Source organism: Benincasa hispida, chromosome 11 (genome assembly GCF_009727055.1).
Source record: "Benincasa hispida cultivar B227 chromosome 11, ASM972705v1, whole genome shotgun sequence".
Classification (NCBI taxonomy): Eukaryota; Viridiplantae; Streptophyta; class Magnoliopsida; order Cucurbitales; family Cucurbitaceae; genus Benincasa; species Benincasa hispida.
This window is the reverse complement of record NC_052359.1, coordinates 83540049-83557636: the sequence shown is the minus strand read 5'-3', so window position 1 is coordinate 83557636 and position 17588 is coordinate 83540049. Positions and strand designations below refer to the sequence as shown.

The 17588-nt window shown below is 35.7% G+C and overlaps 2 protein-coding genes across 8 annotated transcripts; both read right to left on the bottom strand.

Annotated features, from left to right (window-relative positions):
• Positions 1 to 260: 260 nt before the first annotated feature.
• Positions 261 to 5334, bottom strand: LOC120090249 (protein ALTERED XYLOGLUCAN 4-like). Its single transcript, XM_039047806.1, has 3 exons — positions 4803 to 5334; positions 4400 to 4686; positions 261 to 1226 (listed from the first exon to the last, which is right to left on the bottom strand). The coding sequence occupies exons 1-3, from the start codon at positions 5035 to 5037 to the stop codon at positions 459 to 461; spliced, it is 1290 nt and encodes a 429-aa protein (XP_038903734.1). The 5' UTR covers positions 5038 to 5334; the 3' UTR covers positions 261 to 458.
• Positions 5335 to 6430: 1096 nt separating this feature from the next.
• Positions 6431 to 16721, bottom strand: LOC120090344. 7 transcript variants are annotated; one of them, XM_039047937.1, is made up of 6 exons: positions 16056 to 16074; positions 13777 to 13872; positions 13340 to 13608; positions 12371 to 12742; positions 7859 to 12251; positions 6431 to 7011 (listed from the first exon to the last, which is right to left on the bottom strand). In XM_039047937.1, exons 3-5 carry the CDS (start codon positions 13379 to 13381, stop codon positions 7902 to 7904), a joined length of 4764 nt encoding a protein of 1587 aa, XP_038903865.1. In that variant the 5' UTR covers positions 13382 to 13608; positions 13777 to 13872; positions 16056 to 16074; the 3' UTR covers positions 6431 to 7011; positions 7859 to 7901. The 7 variants fall into 7 exon arrangements, with proteins under 7 accessions (XP_038903865.1, XP_038903867.1, XP_038903868.1 ...); XM_039047939.1 differs by lacking the exon at positions 16056 to 16074 and adding an exon at positions 13950 to 15777; XM_039047940.1 differs by lacking the exons at positions 13340 to 13608; positions 13777 to 13872 and having other exon boundaries at positions 7859 to 11800; positions 11876 to 12251; positions 16056 to 16721.
• Between the last annotated feature and the right edge of the window lie 867 nt (positions 16722 to 17588).

Sequence of the window (17588 nt, the reverse complement as noted above, 5' to 3'; positions counted from 1 at the left end):
TAGTAGAGTTTCGCACTTTTAATTGAAAGACTCTTCAAACTTGGTTCACACTTCTAATTGAATTCTCTTTGTGTGTTTTTCTCTATATACTTGGTTGCATCAACAATGTAATTGTTAGTCCTATTTATAGGATTGTCATGGGCAAATTTAAACAAAGGTGGGACAAAACATATTTAAAGTTGGATAAAATCATTAGTGCCAAAATATTGAACATTATCACCCTTGAAGTTAGCTAAATTAGTTGACACGATAAATAGACATATTTTGTTGGTTATTAGATTATATTTAAAAATCAATGAAAATATTATTATATTTGTATAATTTCTGAGCTACATATTTGCAATCACATTCCCAAAATTCATATATATCAAAATTGGGAAAACATTATTACAGTAATTAGGCCATGAAATGATTGTGTATTGTGTTATCTAATTAATGAAAACCTGCATCTCTATGTGTTAAGAATCTAAAGCGTCCTCCTTTGTGATAAGGGCCATCAAGAGATCATTCCAAGCATCAATGGGGCCTGGCAAGCACCAATGCACACAGTCATTGTACCCTTTCATCCATTTGTTTCCCCAAAATTCCCCCGGGTGCCCGTCCGCTCTCATCATCATAGCCATCGTCACGTCGATTACCTGAAATCTCCTCGTCTCCCCTTCTCTTTTTGCCTTTTCAATCTCTTCTATTTGAACCTCCCTCATCTTCCAATCGAAGCTCTCTAAATTGATGTTCTCTAACCTCGAGGGTCGGGTTCTATTGCAATACCCACCCGTGTTCCAAACCCCATTCTCGAAATGGGCAGGCGAGAATGTCCTTACAAATGTCACCAACTTACCACAGCTTTTGCAATCGTTGATGTACTTAAAAGCTGCTCGAAAAGCCATTTTCAAGGCAAAGTCGGGATCGTGATTTGTGATGTTTGGATCACTGCAATAGACGCAATTGGCAAGGTTGGTACCTTCATGCAAGTACATCACTCGGAAAAACCAATGGCCATTGGAGATGATGGCGTAGTCAATATCGGGTAGGTGTCGCGTCCAGCCATCGTCGAGCTTGTCGAATTGTAGGTCGAAAATGCCGGTTCCCGTTCCATTTACAACTCTCTCCTCCCCAGCCACAAGGAATTTTGTCCAAAGCATCATTAGGGTTACCTCACTTTTTGGAAAATACCATCTTCTAAACCTATCTTCCGAGTCTTTGTACACATCTTCTGGACTTTCTACCTACAAAACACTTCAACTAGTTAAGTGAAGTGAAGTAAAAATATTACAAAAAATGTTTTTAACTTTCTATAACATTCATGAAAGCTTTATTAATTAAACCTGTAAATTTCATTATTCACACTGGAAGTTTAAAAATTAAAATTGACTTCAAAATAAAAATAGATCCATGAAATATAAAAAAAGTAAACAACAAAATAAAATAATAAACATTTTATTATTAATTTGAAAAGCACAAAATGTTTATTTCTTAATTTGAATAATTTTTTTAATTTTTTGTTTGTAGAACTTTTAGTAATTTTCATGAACAATTTTTTTAAAATTAAGACTTGGACAATGACATTATAAATCTTGGTTGTAACTTGTCAATTCAGTCCTTCACTAATAGACAACATTTTAAAGTTAGTGGGAGACAAAAATCTAGCATACTAATTATGAAATGCTTTTTTTTTATTTGGAATAATTATTTCTTAATCACTTGGAATTAGACCCAATTATTCTTTTACACCTCGCTTTCTTTTTGACTACTTCAAAAGAATTCCCTTCATAATATTGTTACTAGGATTCTTTCTTTTCTTTCTTTCCTTTTTTCTTTTTTATTCTTTATTTGATTAAATTTTTAGAAAACAAAATTTATTGATTGTATATGGTTGGCATTAATGGCCCAAATCCTTGACTGAGGAGTGGGGATACCTCGGTCAATTCCCTGAAATTAAGGAAACCGTTCATGTTTTTATTTATTGAATTTTTTGTTTTCTTCAATTTGTTGCTCTAATTTTATTTTTCCCGTAAATAAACATATTTTACAAAACTTTTTTAGAAATTTAATTAAGTTTTTACTCAAATTTAATGCTATAACTTCTGTATTCTTGTTTGGAAAAATGGGAATATAGCATATCCTTTAAAGATATTTAATGCTACAATATTACATGGAGCAACTTTTTTTTTTAGTTCATATAGCAACTATTTATGAATAAAACGCCTCAAACCTTGTTTTGTTCTTTTTTTTTTTTTAAGGTATTTATTTGTAATAAAGAAAAATATCTGGTACAAATAAACCACAAGTAAAAGTAAAATAAAGACAATGGCAAAAGAAAACGAACAAAAAAATTTCATCGAAGAATATTATTACTTCATAGTGTTGTAATAATTTTATCGAATCTTTTCCATAAAACAATGAATCATATTAAATTTGGGGGAAAAAGAAAAAAAAAACCCATATATTTGTTGTCTTGGCTTTTTTAAGAAAAAGAATAGAAGAGCCTCTTTTTTTCTTTTTTTCTTTTTTTTTTTTTCTGAAGTAAATAGAAGCATTTAGTTAGAAGGTTTTGACAAATAGTTCGATTTCATTAATGAATTGGGTTACATCAGTCATCAATTATAAAAAAAAATTAATGTTAAGAATAAAAAGCCATATTGTTTAGTAAATATAAAATGATTATTGCAGTTAAAGGTCGAATCTCCAGTCATTCATTATATAATTTAAAAAAACTCACAAAAAAATGTCAAAATAGGAATAGTAAAGATGATGATTTCTATTAAAAATAATAGCAATTTATTACCAAATTTGTACGTAGGAGTATTCAAATAACTCGAGAACCCGAACACCCAATCCAAAATGTAAGGATTTGGTTGGGTTAATTTTGTTATTAGGTTGGATTTTGTTAAATATTTTTTATTTTTGTTGGATTGAGTAGGGTCATGGGTTGACCCAACTCAACTCGAATTTTATATATATATAAATTTGATTACTTTGTATTGATTAATGTGTGAACTTTTAATTATTTTTTTTAATTGTTATTATATTTGTCTTTGACTCAAGTTTGCAATAAATATCATAAATATTTAGTATTTAACATTTGAATTTTATTATATTTTAGTTATTAGTCATTTGTTATATATAAATTTACATATTTTTAATTAAAAAAATAATAAACTATAACCCGACAACCCAACCCGAATTTTAAGGGTTGGGTTAAGTTGGAGATTTTTCTTGGGTCTTTGTTGCTACCTCAACCAACCCAAAAATTTGAATTTGTACAAAAAATACCCTCAACCCAATCCGATCCAACCCATATATACCACCAAATTTCTAATGGGTATTGGCTTAAATTCAAACCCAAAGTTTGGAAAGTATTAACAAATGCCAGCCAAATATTGACCTTGCTACCATTTTTGACAATTTCTTTTTTATAGAATCTTTCTTGACAATTCAGGGTTGTGCTTGGTACAATTCTTTCTTCCTTTTTTTGGTGACTAGTTTCTTGAAAACTTTTTTTTCTCTCGACATCATAGTCTCTTCCTCGTTTCTTCTTTCTTTTTTTTTCTTTTTTTCTCACCATATGGTCCAAAAATGTATAAAATTTTGAAAATAATAAGAAAAAAAAAATCTCCTCTCTCTTTTGTTTTATCTTTATTAATTTCCAATTCTCAAAAACACACTTATAAGATGACTAAGAAATATAAAAAATCAGAATAACATAGCAATTGAAATATATCGTCATTTCACTTCAATTCTTTTCCAAGTAGTTATTCAAATTTTTCAAAAGAAAAAAGAGAAAAAAAATATATAGTCAATGCGAATTTAGCTAACGATAATTGACATGAACTTACCTACTATAGATAAGGTTGTTTGACTTAAAAAAAATAAAATAAAATAGGAACACAAATATATCATTAAAAAAATTATAGTATAAATTCTCTTCATTTAAAAAAAATAATCATCATCCAACACATGTTTCTCTAAAACTTCAAAAAGTAGCAATAAGAAGAATCCAAATACAAGAAACACCAGCTCCCCACAACCATCCTTTCTTTTTCTTTTTTTTAACCCCTTTAAAAAACAAATGAAAAAACATTTTTTTGAAGGGAAAAAAAGGTTGAAGAAAGGTAAAAGGTTGAGCCCATGAATTCATCCATGGAGGAATTAAGAGCATTTCCCAAATAATGGCAATTCCCCAAAACCACAAAATCAAATCCCACCATCATTATTCCATCCCTTATGCTTTTTTATTTTATTGCACCCAGAAAAACAAAAAAGTAACACAATTCACTCGATTATTTTCATTCCAAAATCTAATGCATGCAAAGCAAGCAAAGAATCAGAATAATCAAAAGTTAACCAAAAGAAAACAGAGAGAGATTGAGAAAGAACAAAAGAAAGAGATGGAATGAACCTGTGATATGATGCAGAGAAGAGATTCCATGTGATTTCTAGCAACAGAATCACCGATAAATGCGAGTTTCTTCCCACGAAGAAGATGAAGAAACGCCGTAGGATCAAAACGAGGAAGCTCACATTCATCTGGCTTCCATCTCCAATTCACAAAATCCATATCCTTTCTCCCGTGTTTAAAGCAATTTTTCGATTCTGGAATCGTCGGGCAGCTCCAATTTGTGTACATCACTGCCCCTTTTACGCCTTTCACCCAATTCCCTTTGAACAAATTGCACCTCTGTTTCTCTGCAAAAAAAAATAAATAAATAAATAAAACAGAGCAACCCCTCAATTTAAGAATCTGACGCAAGAATCAATGAAAATGGAGAAGTGGGCTATGGGAAATGGAGTTTGCTTGTTACCTTTTGGAGGGCTGGCGATGGGATCATGGACGGATTGAAGGCCAAGAAGCTTTGGACGAAGAACTAGAAATGGGTTTGGAGGCGTAAGGGAGGAGAAGAAGAAGAAGAAGAAGGAAACAATGGCAGTCATTCCTAAGAATGACCATAACAGAGGGCTCAACCAACTCCATCTCTCCCTCTGCAGATGGCGATTATGATGGGGTTTCTCTGCCAATTGAGAGTTTGAGAATCTCATGGCGTTTCAGAATGAAGAGAGAGAAAGAGAGAGGCTTTTGAGGACGAGTTGTTTGGGTTTTGAGAAATTCTATTTATTTTCCTTCAATCAGGAAATTACGTCAAAATAGGAAAATTTTATTCAATCAGCCCTCACAACTACCATGTGGATGCTTTCTAATAATTACTTAATATAAATTTAGGTAATTATTTTAAAGGGTAAAACTCCTCTAAATATTTTAGACTTATATTATTGACTTTTATTTCAAAACACTTCTATAAATTTGAGATAGCTTACCATTTTTTTTTCATACATTAAACCATTTATTACCATCCAGCAAAGTTCCCAATATTGTGTTAAAACAAAGTTTAGCATGACATAACTAAACTTGAGCATAAGTTAAACTCGAACATAAGTCAACTGGCATTAACTTATACCATTATATCACAACCTCAAGGTTAGAAGTTTGATCCTTGTTCTAGCTATCATTAGTACTTATCATATATAATTTTGAGATAACTTTTCAAGTTTTCTTATATACGTTGAATAGTATTGTCAAAGTCTAGTTTAGCATGCATTTCAGAGATTTGATCTCTCATACATGTAACTATTACAGGTTTTTTTCTTAAAGAAAAAAAAAAATTATACTCTTACGGGTTAATTGGAGAAGTGGAGTGGTTTTAGAAGTTAGGGTGATTTTCAAAAATCTCATCTTTATTGGAATGCGTCTGCCAATTTTTTTTTAACCAGTACAAACTGAATGCACCTCTTATTAAATTTAAAAATAAAAATAAATAAATAAATATATATATATATATATATTGACATCCATGCAATCTGTTGGAATAATTTCCCTAAAATGACACCCTTGTGCCCAAGATGTGATTTCGATCATGCAGCATGTGATTCCAACACGTGTCGTGCCATAAAGATCTTAACGACTTCCATGTGATTTGTGGGCCACACACCAAAAAAAAAGAAAAAAAAGAAAGAAAAAAAACAGTCTAATTTCTCGGCAACATTAGAACTAAAATTCTGAAGTAGAAATTCTAAAGACGGAAATGTCATTTGGAAATGGGAATTCCAATGGGGAAATCTGGCCCTTTCAAATGTAAAGTCAGATGGTCAACCAGCTTAAACCTTTTCTTTCTTACATTAAACAAATGGAATTTTGTCATAGAAAGTGGTAGAGTTCTGTACCGTTTCACATCATCTACAGAGTGATTCACAAGCTGACAGCATCATGGACAAATAAAATATCAAGATTAGCAATGTACAAAATTCAAACAGTGAAGAACTTTTGTATTGTATCTGAAGCTGTCTTCTCCTAGTAGGGCATTCTTCACAGAAGACAAAACTAGTTATACTGATGAATTCATGACCCCACAAGTCAAAATAAAATGAAGGCTCAAAGTTGGGAAGGGGGATTCTGCTTTCGTTTTCAATTTCGATTTGTAAAGGAAAAAAATTATGTGAGAAAAACAGTTCATGACCAAGAGAGAAAAGGGGCCTGTGTATTACTATCAATAAAAAGGAGTGTAAAAAGAACCTAACAGTAAGAATGAAGTAATAACTACATATGTAAGGGAAGAACACAGCTTGAGTATCATTTGACAATTGCCGGCCACAACCTCAAAAAAGTCCTTACATCCAGTTCTGTTCCGAAGGTGAAGGGGAGGATTGAGAAAGGATTTGGCTCGAGAGTGTATCAAATGAATGGGAAATCATCCGATGGACGCACCATTCATCAGCTTTCTAGACAGCAACTTCCTTATGCTTCTATTAAAGTTAGATATTTACAAACGAAACCTTGCCTGCTTGAATCGGTCGAGATGTGTCCGCCAGAGAGAAAAATACAGCTGCCTGAAAGTGAACCATTAATGTTGCTGCAACATTTGAGAGGGAACAGTACGAGCCCTAAAACAGTCTTTGATTATTTGTTCCACTATTGCATGTAAATACTGTCTCTTTTTTCTCGGTCTGTACTTTTTTGGCCTATCAAAAGAGCCATAAAAAGGTTTAATATTTGGAAAGAGAAAGAAAGCAGGGAGAGAACAAGAATAATTACCAAAGAAAACGAAAATGAAAAGAAAAGGCTGAGACAGGCACAGAAAATGAACCTTTGTAGCATCACATAAATGACAAAACACACACTATCCTTTTCTCAAGTGGCAGATAGTTAAAGATAAAATAAAAGTATGCACGTTTTTGTGCTTTTAGGGGTTGGTATTCGAAAGAGGCAGAGCTGATGCAATAAAAGAGGTTCTAAATTGACTTTTCCATAACAAAAGCAAAAATTGGAGGTCTTCAAATGAGGATAGACTAGGACAAGTACTTACCTCATAAACTTGCTGGATGTTTTAAAAAAGGGCTAAGTTGATGGAAATGCACACTAAAACCCCTACATATTTTTCTAATATCTAATCATGGTCATTAGAATGCCTCATAAAGCCCAACTAGCAGACTGATCTCACTCAGTTGTTTCTAATTTTCTATTTTCAAAATAAGTTCAAGTCTCAAAAACTAGGAAAAAGGGAAAATGATGTCATACGGGTAGGAAACAAGGTTCGACAGTAAGTGCACGGTCCCTACATAAATGTGAGACTGAGAGGGAACATTTCAAACACAGACAAAAAATATGGAATTAACAATTCCACATTAGAGCTCTAAATGGAGCGAGAAAAGGAAAACAAATGTAACTGGAGATAAAGTCATGTTCAATAAAGACCCAAAACAATGTGCCAAAAATATCCAGTGTTATAACATCCAGCGTAATAACTTCAGTATAATTAGCATCTTTTGACAATAGTAAGGAAGAAAGGAATGGGAATAGTAAGCTCACCAGGACTTGGTTGGTGACCACAAGGAAATGCTACTGCCCTCACTCATTGTTGTTTGTAGTTAAACCTATCGGCACCATCTAAGCCACTGTCAGGTTCTTTTCTCTTGTGTGTACCACCCATCTGAAACATCATGAGCTGCTCATCAGCAAAAGGTTTTGAGCTGGGAACTGAAAGTTGTCTCAATGCTATAGGCAATTTTTCATCAATTCTTTCTTTATCTATAATCCCATGACCTGCATTAAGATCCAAACCCTGGCTTCCCCATTTTCCAATCTCAGGACCAACATTACCACTGCCACTTGGATAGCTCATGATGAAGGGCCTTGAATAAGGGGTAGGGGCTACCCCAGCCGGTCCTAATAAATGAGAAGTAATGGTAGGGAATCCAGGCGAACAGCCAGAGGATGAATCCATGTACGATGTTGAACAACCTGAATATGCGTTCGATTGTATAGGAAAACTAGTTTCAAAAGGGAACCCAGAATAAGTAAAGGAGTTAGCAGGTGGAAATGCCAAAGCAGGAGAGGAAGAAAGCACTGGTGCACGATAAATTTCAGCAGCAAAGCCAGTGCCTGTCGGGGGAGCAAATACTCTCTGAGAAACGGCAGCAGGAACATAACTTTGTTCTCCTCGACCTGGCAAGACTGATGGGATCGCTGTTAATGCTGAATACGAGTTCCCCTGAGGAAACCAAGAGTAGAAGTTCCCAATTTCTCCAGAGTTCACCTTCATTCCAGGGAGAAGTGATGAAAATGGCATGTAGCTTTTATTCTGCTGACTGAGAGGTACTGTTTCTGCCCCCATTTCATCAAGGGAAGGACCATTGTTCAAATCAAAGTTTCTGGAGACACTGAATCCACAATTCCCTAATCCACCAGAAACAAATGGCCTACTTGACATGGGGAGCTCCAACCTACTCTTGCTCACAGAACATGGGCCTACTACATCATGACTTTCATCAACTTTATTCAAATCAAGATCAAGTCCACCACCTCGATCACTAGGCCCAGATTCAACACTTGCTTTCTGTGGTATATTCGACAAAGTAACTTCTTCTAGGAGTCTCTGGTCTGGCACATTCAGGTCAAAGTCCAAAGGCGGGCGCCCCTCCTTGCTAGTGGTGGTAACAGGAGGTACATCACTCAAACTGAGTGGCATTTCGAGATTCTTCCGTGGTTCTGCCCGGCGAAAAGCACTTGTAGCAGCTGAACCCTTCCATCCAAGTTCAACTCTGTTTGCTAGGGAGTTCGCTGGTGGGACAACTGATCCTTTTGCAGCAGAAGCCACAGTAATTGAAACAGGGAAGCTTTCTGATGCTGAAGGGATTGAGAAAGGTGATATTATGGGCAGCTGAACAGCAGAGGAACTTCCAATAATCTCATCTTGTGTCCCATCATCAGCAGAACAACCTTCATTTAGATCGAAGTCTAGCCTTACCACAGCATCTGACCTTGGAGCAGAAAATGAAGGATTTGCACTAGTGACATGGTCTTTGGTTCCAGCCAACTCGGGAACATTTAAACTTAATTTCTCACCCTGATCATTTTCTGGTAAGGGTATGGCGGGAGATTCCACGTGCATAGGAACCCTACCACAACAATTATTAATGTCATCTGTTCTTCCCAAGTCCTGCACTGCACAATCATCTTTTCGATCTGATAGAGGACCCTGAATCAGTGTTTGTTTCCCAATCTGATTAACATGAATTTCTGAATTCACAATATTAGATTTCTTATCCTTCAATTCTGCATCAAAAGGATTGGCATCAGGAAACATCACAGCAGTCTCAATCTTTCCCTCCTGAGAGTCACGAATCTCAGGTGTAGATGACAGTTTCTCTTCAAATCCACTGCCACTATTTAAGTTGCCATGAGTCTGAACATCACTGCCACTCAACTGAGAAGATAAACAAGATGTCTTTTCATCCACTTGCTTTTCCACTTCAAGAGCTGCTGCAGTTACTTCTGATTTCAAAACTACTCCATTATCTGTCATTCTGTCATCAGTTTGATCCACTTTTTCATTTTCAAGGAGTTGGGCACCCTCTTCCGATAATGAGTCAGGTAAACTACTACCTTCCACTTCAAGGGGCCTTGATTGTCCTAGTTCATTTTGCTCAGAAAGCTGATTTGTTTCATCAGTCTCTGTATTACCTTCTTCTGCACTATGTGAAGAACCAACAGCTATGGAGGTATTGCATACTTCAGCATCGGGTTTTAAATCACACTTTGAAGGTGTCCTCTCCATGTTTGGCTGACCATTAGATGGCATAATACCGTCCCTTGAACAGCCAAATGCAACAGTTCTTCCATCTCTAGAAGAGTCAGCTGAGGTCGAGACAGGATGAGATCCATTTCTATCATGCAATATGTTATTGCTGCCAATAGGCTCAGAAGATGAGTGACCGCCAGCCCCACCATTAGCATCAACTTCATCACATTTATTCTCTTCAGGCAAAAATTTCAATTGTCCGTCATTGCCAGCAGAAGATTCTTCTGCCATAGGTGATCGTTCCTGAGGAGAATCCAATGGAGACGCATTATTAGATTTAGATATTTCCCCAGTAGCCACACTAGCAAGAAGATTCATCCCTACAACATCCCCTGGTGATGGTGATGTATTAGATTCGGAAAATTTAACACAGCTTTCAATCAAGGCATTTATGGAGCTTAGAGAAGTATCATAAGTTTTTCCCGGTCTAGATATAATTCCAGTCAAAGAAGCAGTGGTTTCTGATTGCCCTTCATTGGCTTCAGCAAGCCTGCATCTTTCATTGCTAGCAGCTACCTCTTTACCCTCCTCTGAGCTGAGAAATTGATCCTTCTTATGGCACTGATCTGAGTGCACTTCAGTTGCAAAACCAGCTCCAAGCAAATCACTTCTGCCTTTAGCTTTCTTATCGCGATTATCACCTACCTCATCGTGAAGAGATCCTTTGTGACATGAAACAACTTGATCTTCAGTGACAAGCCTAGTAGTTCCAACTGGACTTTTGCAGGCGTTTGGCAACTTTACAACAAGTCGACTATATCCATGTTCAACAAGTGACACATCTGGAGACTTCTCATGTGATGCAGTAGAGGCCTTTTCGGTAGTCAAACTCTTATTTACGGCATTAAGTTTTCCAGACCCCGATACCTTCTGTGTTCCTGTGAGACTATTCAAGTGAATACCATTGCTAGATTTCCGATGGCGAGAAGCACCACTAGAAACTTTGCTAACACTTCCTGAACCAGAATTTGAGCTCCTAGTGTCTTCTTTGCATGAAGATGCCACAGTTTTTGCATGATCACTAGACTGACTGTTATTTTGGGACTGACTTGAACCGCTGCTCCTTTCCTCCTTTATAGGAGTCAAGGGAAGATCTGAGTTTCCAGCAATTAGTGTTTTAAAGTTATAATCCTTTGATAAAGCACTCATGGTTGAAGAAGACTTCGTGCTGATTGGTGATGCAGATGATTTGCCAACCATTTCAGTGGGAGCAAATTTAGCTTGGGAATGTTTAAACGTGTTAGGATGTGTAGAGCTCTTTAGGCCATCATCACCAGATCCCCCAGCTTTTCTGCTCCCTACTTGAGAAACTTCTAAAGGCCCAGATTTAGAAGGCCATGAGACACCCCGACTGGATTCAGACTTTGCATCATTAACATCCATCTCAGCTTCCACACGTTTCTTCCACGTATCTACCAAACTTCTTGCTTTCTTCTGAATTTCAGAGTTCTTATGAGTACGTAAATGATTCACAGACTTGCCTACATTGCAAGTCTGAAGAGCATTGAGATTCACAGGAAGTTTGTCCAGGGCACGAAGTAGAGCCAAAAGAAAATCCTCGACAGTTTTATCACTTCCTTTCATGCCATTACCATCACAAATTTTTCCCTTGTGAACTTCTTGAAGCCATTCATCTAATACAGGCAAACCCCTGAGCTGCAAAAACCATCCTAAACAATCAAACCTATCAGTGACTGCTATAACATCAGCAATCATCACTCGATCAGCCAAGTCTATTTTCTTACCAGAACTGTCAGGTTGTATAAGTTTGACAAATTTTTCAACCCCCTCAAAGTCAGTAAGTCCTCCTTTATCAGTAATTTTTGCAATCTCATTCTTTAGCGTACTTTCTAATCTAAATTGACCGAATTCCCCCTCTTCTGCTTTAAATAATCGCTCTCTCTTAGTGGGTTCAGACCCCTGATCACCCCGTTCCCTTTTCTTGCTTTTAACGTGAGAAGTGAGAAAGGAACTATTTGGTATATTTTCTGAACCAGATTTTGGCTGCACGGCTGGAATTGAACCATTCAAGGGCTTTGGTGAACGGCCTCCAGACTGCACCACCCCATGCATTTCTAGCCTTGTCTTTTCTAATAGTTGATCTACTTCTTCTTGACGCTCCTGAAATTAAAATTTGATTGAGTTGGTGTTTGTGTTAATGTCATAAGAATAATCAACAAAAGAATGGAAATAAACTTCTCAATAGCTGTGAGATGAAAGAGGAGACCCTAGATACTCACATTAATATAATCTCTATCAGTTAACCACCATAAACACTTGTTATCAGTATCATACACTCTTCTGCACACAAATGAGGAAATGCTTGATGGAAGTTCAACGCCTTTGCGGAGGAATGCAACTTTACATGGATGAAGCAATGATGCGGCAGGTATCTCATCTTTATGAAATGAGTAAAAGATCTCATTTGGCGCAGCATCTAATGATAATCCTTTTGGGAGCTTCACATCAGCAGGTCGGTAAAGCCAATTCACATCTAACCTTAAATTAGTCTCCTTGTCTGACTTCAGTGAACGTATAATTCCAATAAAAGGAGGAGAATCTAGAGGTGGCTTGAAAAGAGCACAATCACCAACATGGATTTTCCGTCCATCCTACAACAGTCAAAACCTTCTTTAGTATAAGTACAATAAATAAAATATGCAGACCAAGAAAATGTAAATGAATGCAGTTCACATGAGCCCCTCCAACATACAGAAAGAGGTAACCAAATTAAGCTTAACGTAAAGAAAATTCCAACCAAGTTGAACTCAATAGTCAAAAAACATTGGCACATATACAAGTCCAACTGTGTCCATAATATACACAAACACACACAACCATTAGGTGGAACCAAAAATGATAGTTCTACACTGAAAGTAAAAGGTTTTAGTGGGTTATTTAATCACAATGTAAAAATTGTAAATTTCATGAGCATGAACATCAGCATCGAACTGACATAAAACTGCATTTGAATTATTGCAGCATTATATTAAAGCAAATGGATTCGAGATATTAGCAAGATATTCAACCTCTACAAGAAAGTTGAGTGACCACAACCAATACAAGAATTCAACTTTTATGGAATACAATAGGATTTTTTTCCTTTTTGAACAACATGATAAAAGGAGACAAAACAAAGCTCAGATAATATCTCCTGAAAGCAACTCCATGAACCAAAGTAGGGCTTCTTTCAACCCACTTTAACTCACATCACTACTAGCAGCACTTAGCAAGCTCATAGGTAGACCCATTCCCTTTTATGTGCATCAAAGAGAAGGTAACAACTCTGACCCTGTTGTTGATTTCTTTGATTTCTCAGATGATCAGTTGCAACTCCTGTTCCAGTTCATCCTCTCCTTGCAACTTCAAATAGTGGAAATAGGAATCCCATTCAAGCACCACAGAAACAATTCGATCCCAGGGCTAAAGTAATTCCTTTCTTTAATGCTCTACGTTCAGCAATTTCTACACCTGTCACCTGCAGGATTTTGCATGCATGTTGATGTTGCATCAAATTCCTTTTGATGTTTTCAATTGTCATGCCAACACCAGCTCAATTTAGGTCTTTTCTAATTGAGGCATTAGTATTAAATCTGAGAGGAACCAAACTCAACAGATAACTGAACACCAGCACAATCTTACGCACTTTGATAGCTCGTCTCTCCATCATATACTGTACTTTGTGATCCATTCAAGTAGATATCTTGAATCTTGCACTGCCTGTTCATGGATCCATCACTTCCTGCTATTCCAAAAACCCATTATATGAAAAGTATGTCACCATCTCTAAGAGTGTTCAGGGCTCAAGTTAAGAGTCACCTTGAACTCAACCCAATACCTTCGATTGCAACTTTGTCCTATTCAAATGACTCAGCGAGGTAATGGACCCGATCCAATCAAAGAATATTTAGGTCGGGTTAGCTCAAATAATTGAAGTTGATCATTTCCAGTATTGTTTAATGAAAATAGTGAATGAAAAGACAGTTTTTTACGAAAAGTTCAGCTCATGGGTTGGGTATGAATTGCCCAAGATTAAGAGACTGCACCAACATGTATGTTTGGTAAACGTGTTTACTTATCCCAACTCCCAAGTTAGAAGTTTGCAAATCCCATGAACTACAAAAACCCATGTTACAAAGACATAAACTCTTCCTTTCATAGTACAAACTAATTTTTTTCAAATAAAAAACACATTAACCGAACACGTGCTACACAAACTTCCTTTTCCATAATTCATTATAATGTACAATCAAAACATTTAGTATATAAACCTAGGCTTCTTATCCCCAGACACTACAAACTAGTGTTTTTGTAACCACGAGTCAAACAAACAACCCCTTAAGAATTTATTTATTTAGTTTCATCCACAAAATTACAAATAGTAGTCTCAATGTCAAATTTAACAAAATCTAATCCATCCTACTACATTATTCAATATTAGGCAACTCTTAAGATAATTGATATCCCAAGTAAATGGCAATCATGATCAAAACCCAAGAAACTAGTCGAGATGCACTTACAGTTAGAACGCTCCAATCAATTATAAATAGATAAAACAGTCTTCGATATTTTTTGAAAAAATTGTTTAGAGTTATAAAGTTTAAAATAGCCACTACGTAAAATGATAGAGATGCATAAATAATTTTATCAGAAGTAGAAAAATAATATCCTGTAATTAACAATTGGGGTTTATTCAAGTACATTCAAATTATTCTTGTAGAATCATAGACCAACTCACAAGTCCACTTATTTTAGCCAAATCAATCTAGACTAGACAAAAGCCTAATTAAACTAGCTGGGCTAGGTTATCTAATTCCCTATAAATTTGGAGATGAAAACACGATCACATTGATAAAAATGACCATTTTTATTTTGGTGGAGCTTGGGGGTGAGACAATTTAAACATTTGTTCCCTTAGCATTCACCTATCCTTATAAACTATGACCATTTCCCATTCAAATTCCTCCCATACACCATCTTTTCCAGTAACAGGCTTCTCAGAGAAAATGAAGGTCTACTGTCTAGCTTGGTCTCCATAAAGGAGCTTTCAGTAGAAGAATTTCCCCTTCAGAACAATTTTTTGCAAAATTCCAGGGTGGTTCAACAATCCCTAATTTGGTCAAGCCGACACCATCATAACTTACCTGAAAAGAGCTATACTTCTAAATCCCATAACACCCTCCTCTTATAGATCTACACTCTACACAGACAGCGCTCCAACAAATTTTCTCAGCCCCTTTGTTAAATTCCCACCAATAATTAGCCACGTTATGATTTACTTCAATCATACTTTGTTAGGGATCGTATGGCAATTCAATTAGACTTATAAACAGCAGAAAATGTAAACTCCCCCTCATTTTAGATTCTTCCATGCTAAATGGGACTGAACCCTTCTCAATCGCCAAGAAGCAACACATCCATACCAAACCAAACAACTAACCAGTGAGAGAAAGAACAACACTCCGCAATTTGTTTTACGCACTGAATCAATAAGTAGCTGCATGGTACTGGCAAATTCTCACTAAAACTAAACTCAACTTTCAAGAGATTAGATCAAGAAATTAAACTAAAATGATGGAGGGCAAACGGGAAACCAGCGAAAAAATGAAAATAAACAAACAAAAAAAAAAAAAAAAAAAAAGAAGGCGGATAGAGCAACCAAAAGATAAACGATTAAGTAATCATCTAAAACCTTAAAGAGGATAGCATTAACAAAATCATATCAGATTCACATGCCAACGAAATCCCCGGAAGGCGATAGAACAATCCTGCAGTGAGTCGGATGCCTAACAAACAAGATCAAATTCTTCATGGGGAGAAGAAACAAGAAACACAACACAAGACAGCAGAAGATACAGAATTAAGAAGTAAATGCAGAAAAGTAAAAGGAAAATCAAGGTAAAACAAACGTAAAACTCGCAATACTTTGAGAAAGAAATCTGGGGCGGATAATTCGCAAGCTACAGCTGTCGAATTAGAATGGACCGGCCACATGTGCCGCCTCTGTTTCCACCTCTCACCTCCAGACCCATGCATATCCCTCCATTTTCCTTGAATCTTGAATAAAGACCACTTTCCTCTTCGAAAAGAATCATCAATTCAGATCAAATCCCACCCCCCGACACAGGCAAAAAAAAATAATAAAAAAAACACAAAAAGCAAAAAGGGGCAGCAAAAATTCGGAAAATTGGGGGATTTACAAAGAGGGTATGAAGAAACCTGAAATCAGAGGTGGGTCTTGTTGAAGTAAGCAGAGAAAGAAGAGGAAGACATGAATAAAGGAAAAAAGGGGAAGGAGATGGCGATTAGAAACTAGGGATTTGTGTAATTGAACTGGGAATTGGGTTGCAGTAAAGGGGAAAGAAATCGAAATGAAGGGATTGAAATTATGATGGAAAGAAGTAAAAAGGAGAAATGGGTTCCGAAGATTTTGAGCGAAGAACTCGCCGTGAGAGATTTGGAGAGAGAGATGGGATTTGAGAGACGAAAATGGCGAATGAGAGCGAATACGTGGGCTTGGGGCCAAATTTTTTGCAGAGAGTCGAGGGAGTGGTTGAAAAAGACAATACCAATGCCAACGACGACGTTTTGGCCTTTCCCCTATTACCCCGCTAAAAATATGAAATAAATAAGTGTGGGAGTGGGTCAATGGGAATCATGTCGTTTGCAGGTACCGATATGTCGTAGCCTGTACGCAAGTAATGTGTATAGTATATATGCCCAAATAATATTTTTTTCCCTTTATCTTTTCTCTTTTTCCTTTTCTAGAATTAATATTTCGGAAATTTTTCTTCTTCTTTTTTTTCCTCCCCTGCTAAACTTGGTAGGGTGAATCAATTTTTGTCAAATTAAAATTTAGCCTTAGAGGGTGTTTACAATATTAACTTTATTACTGAATAAGTGTAGTTGATTTTCGATGAGATTGAATTACTTACTATGAAAGCAAAAATACATTATTTATGTGAATTGAATTAGATTCATTTTATGGAAAAAAATTTATCAGTATGAATATTTAAATTTGATTTTTACTAAAATTAGTGTTTTTTTCTCTTTCTGAAATTAGTGATGCTTTCATTTTGTGATGGCTTAAACTTTTGTTTGAAACTTCAAATTTAAAAAATAAATTTGTGTTTGAATCTTGGTATTAAATTTTCGTATACATGTTAACATGTTTATTGTCATTTTATATTTTATGGGTTCGACCTTCACATTAATAATGATTTATATTTGCATTAAATTATAACAAAATCCATAAAAAAAAAAAAAAAATAAAAACCACAACTGGAAACACCACTTCCCGTCCGACTTGCATGTCATTAATTTGAATATGTTATAAATAATAAATACTTTAACTTGTTTTAAAAAGTAAAATTGTTTATTTGTATTCATTTAAATAATATCATTGAATTTTTGTTTTTATAACTTTTCATAAATGTTCCACGTCGATATTTTATAGAT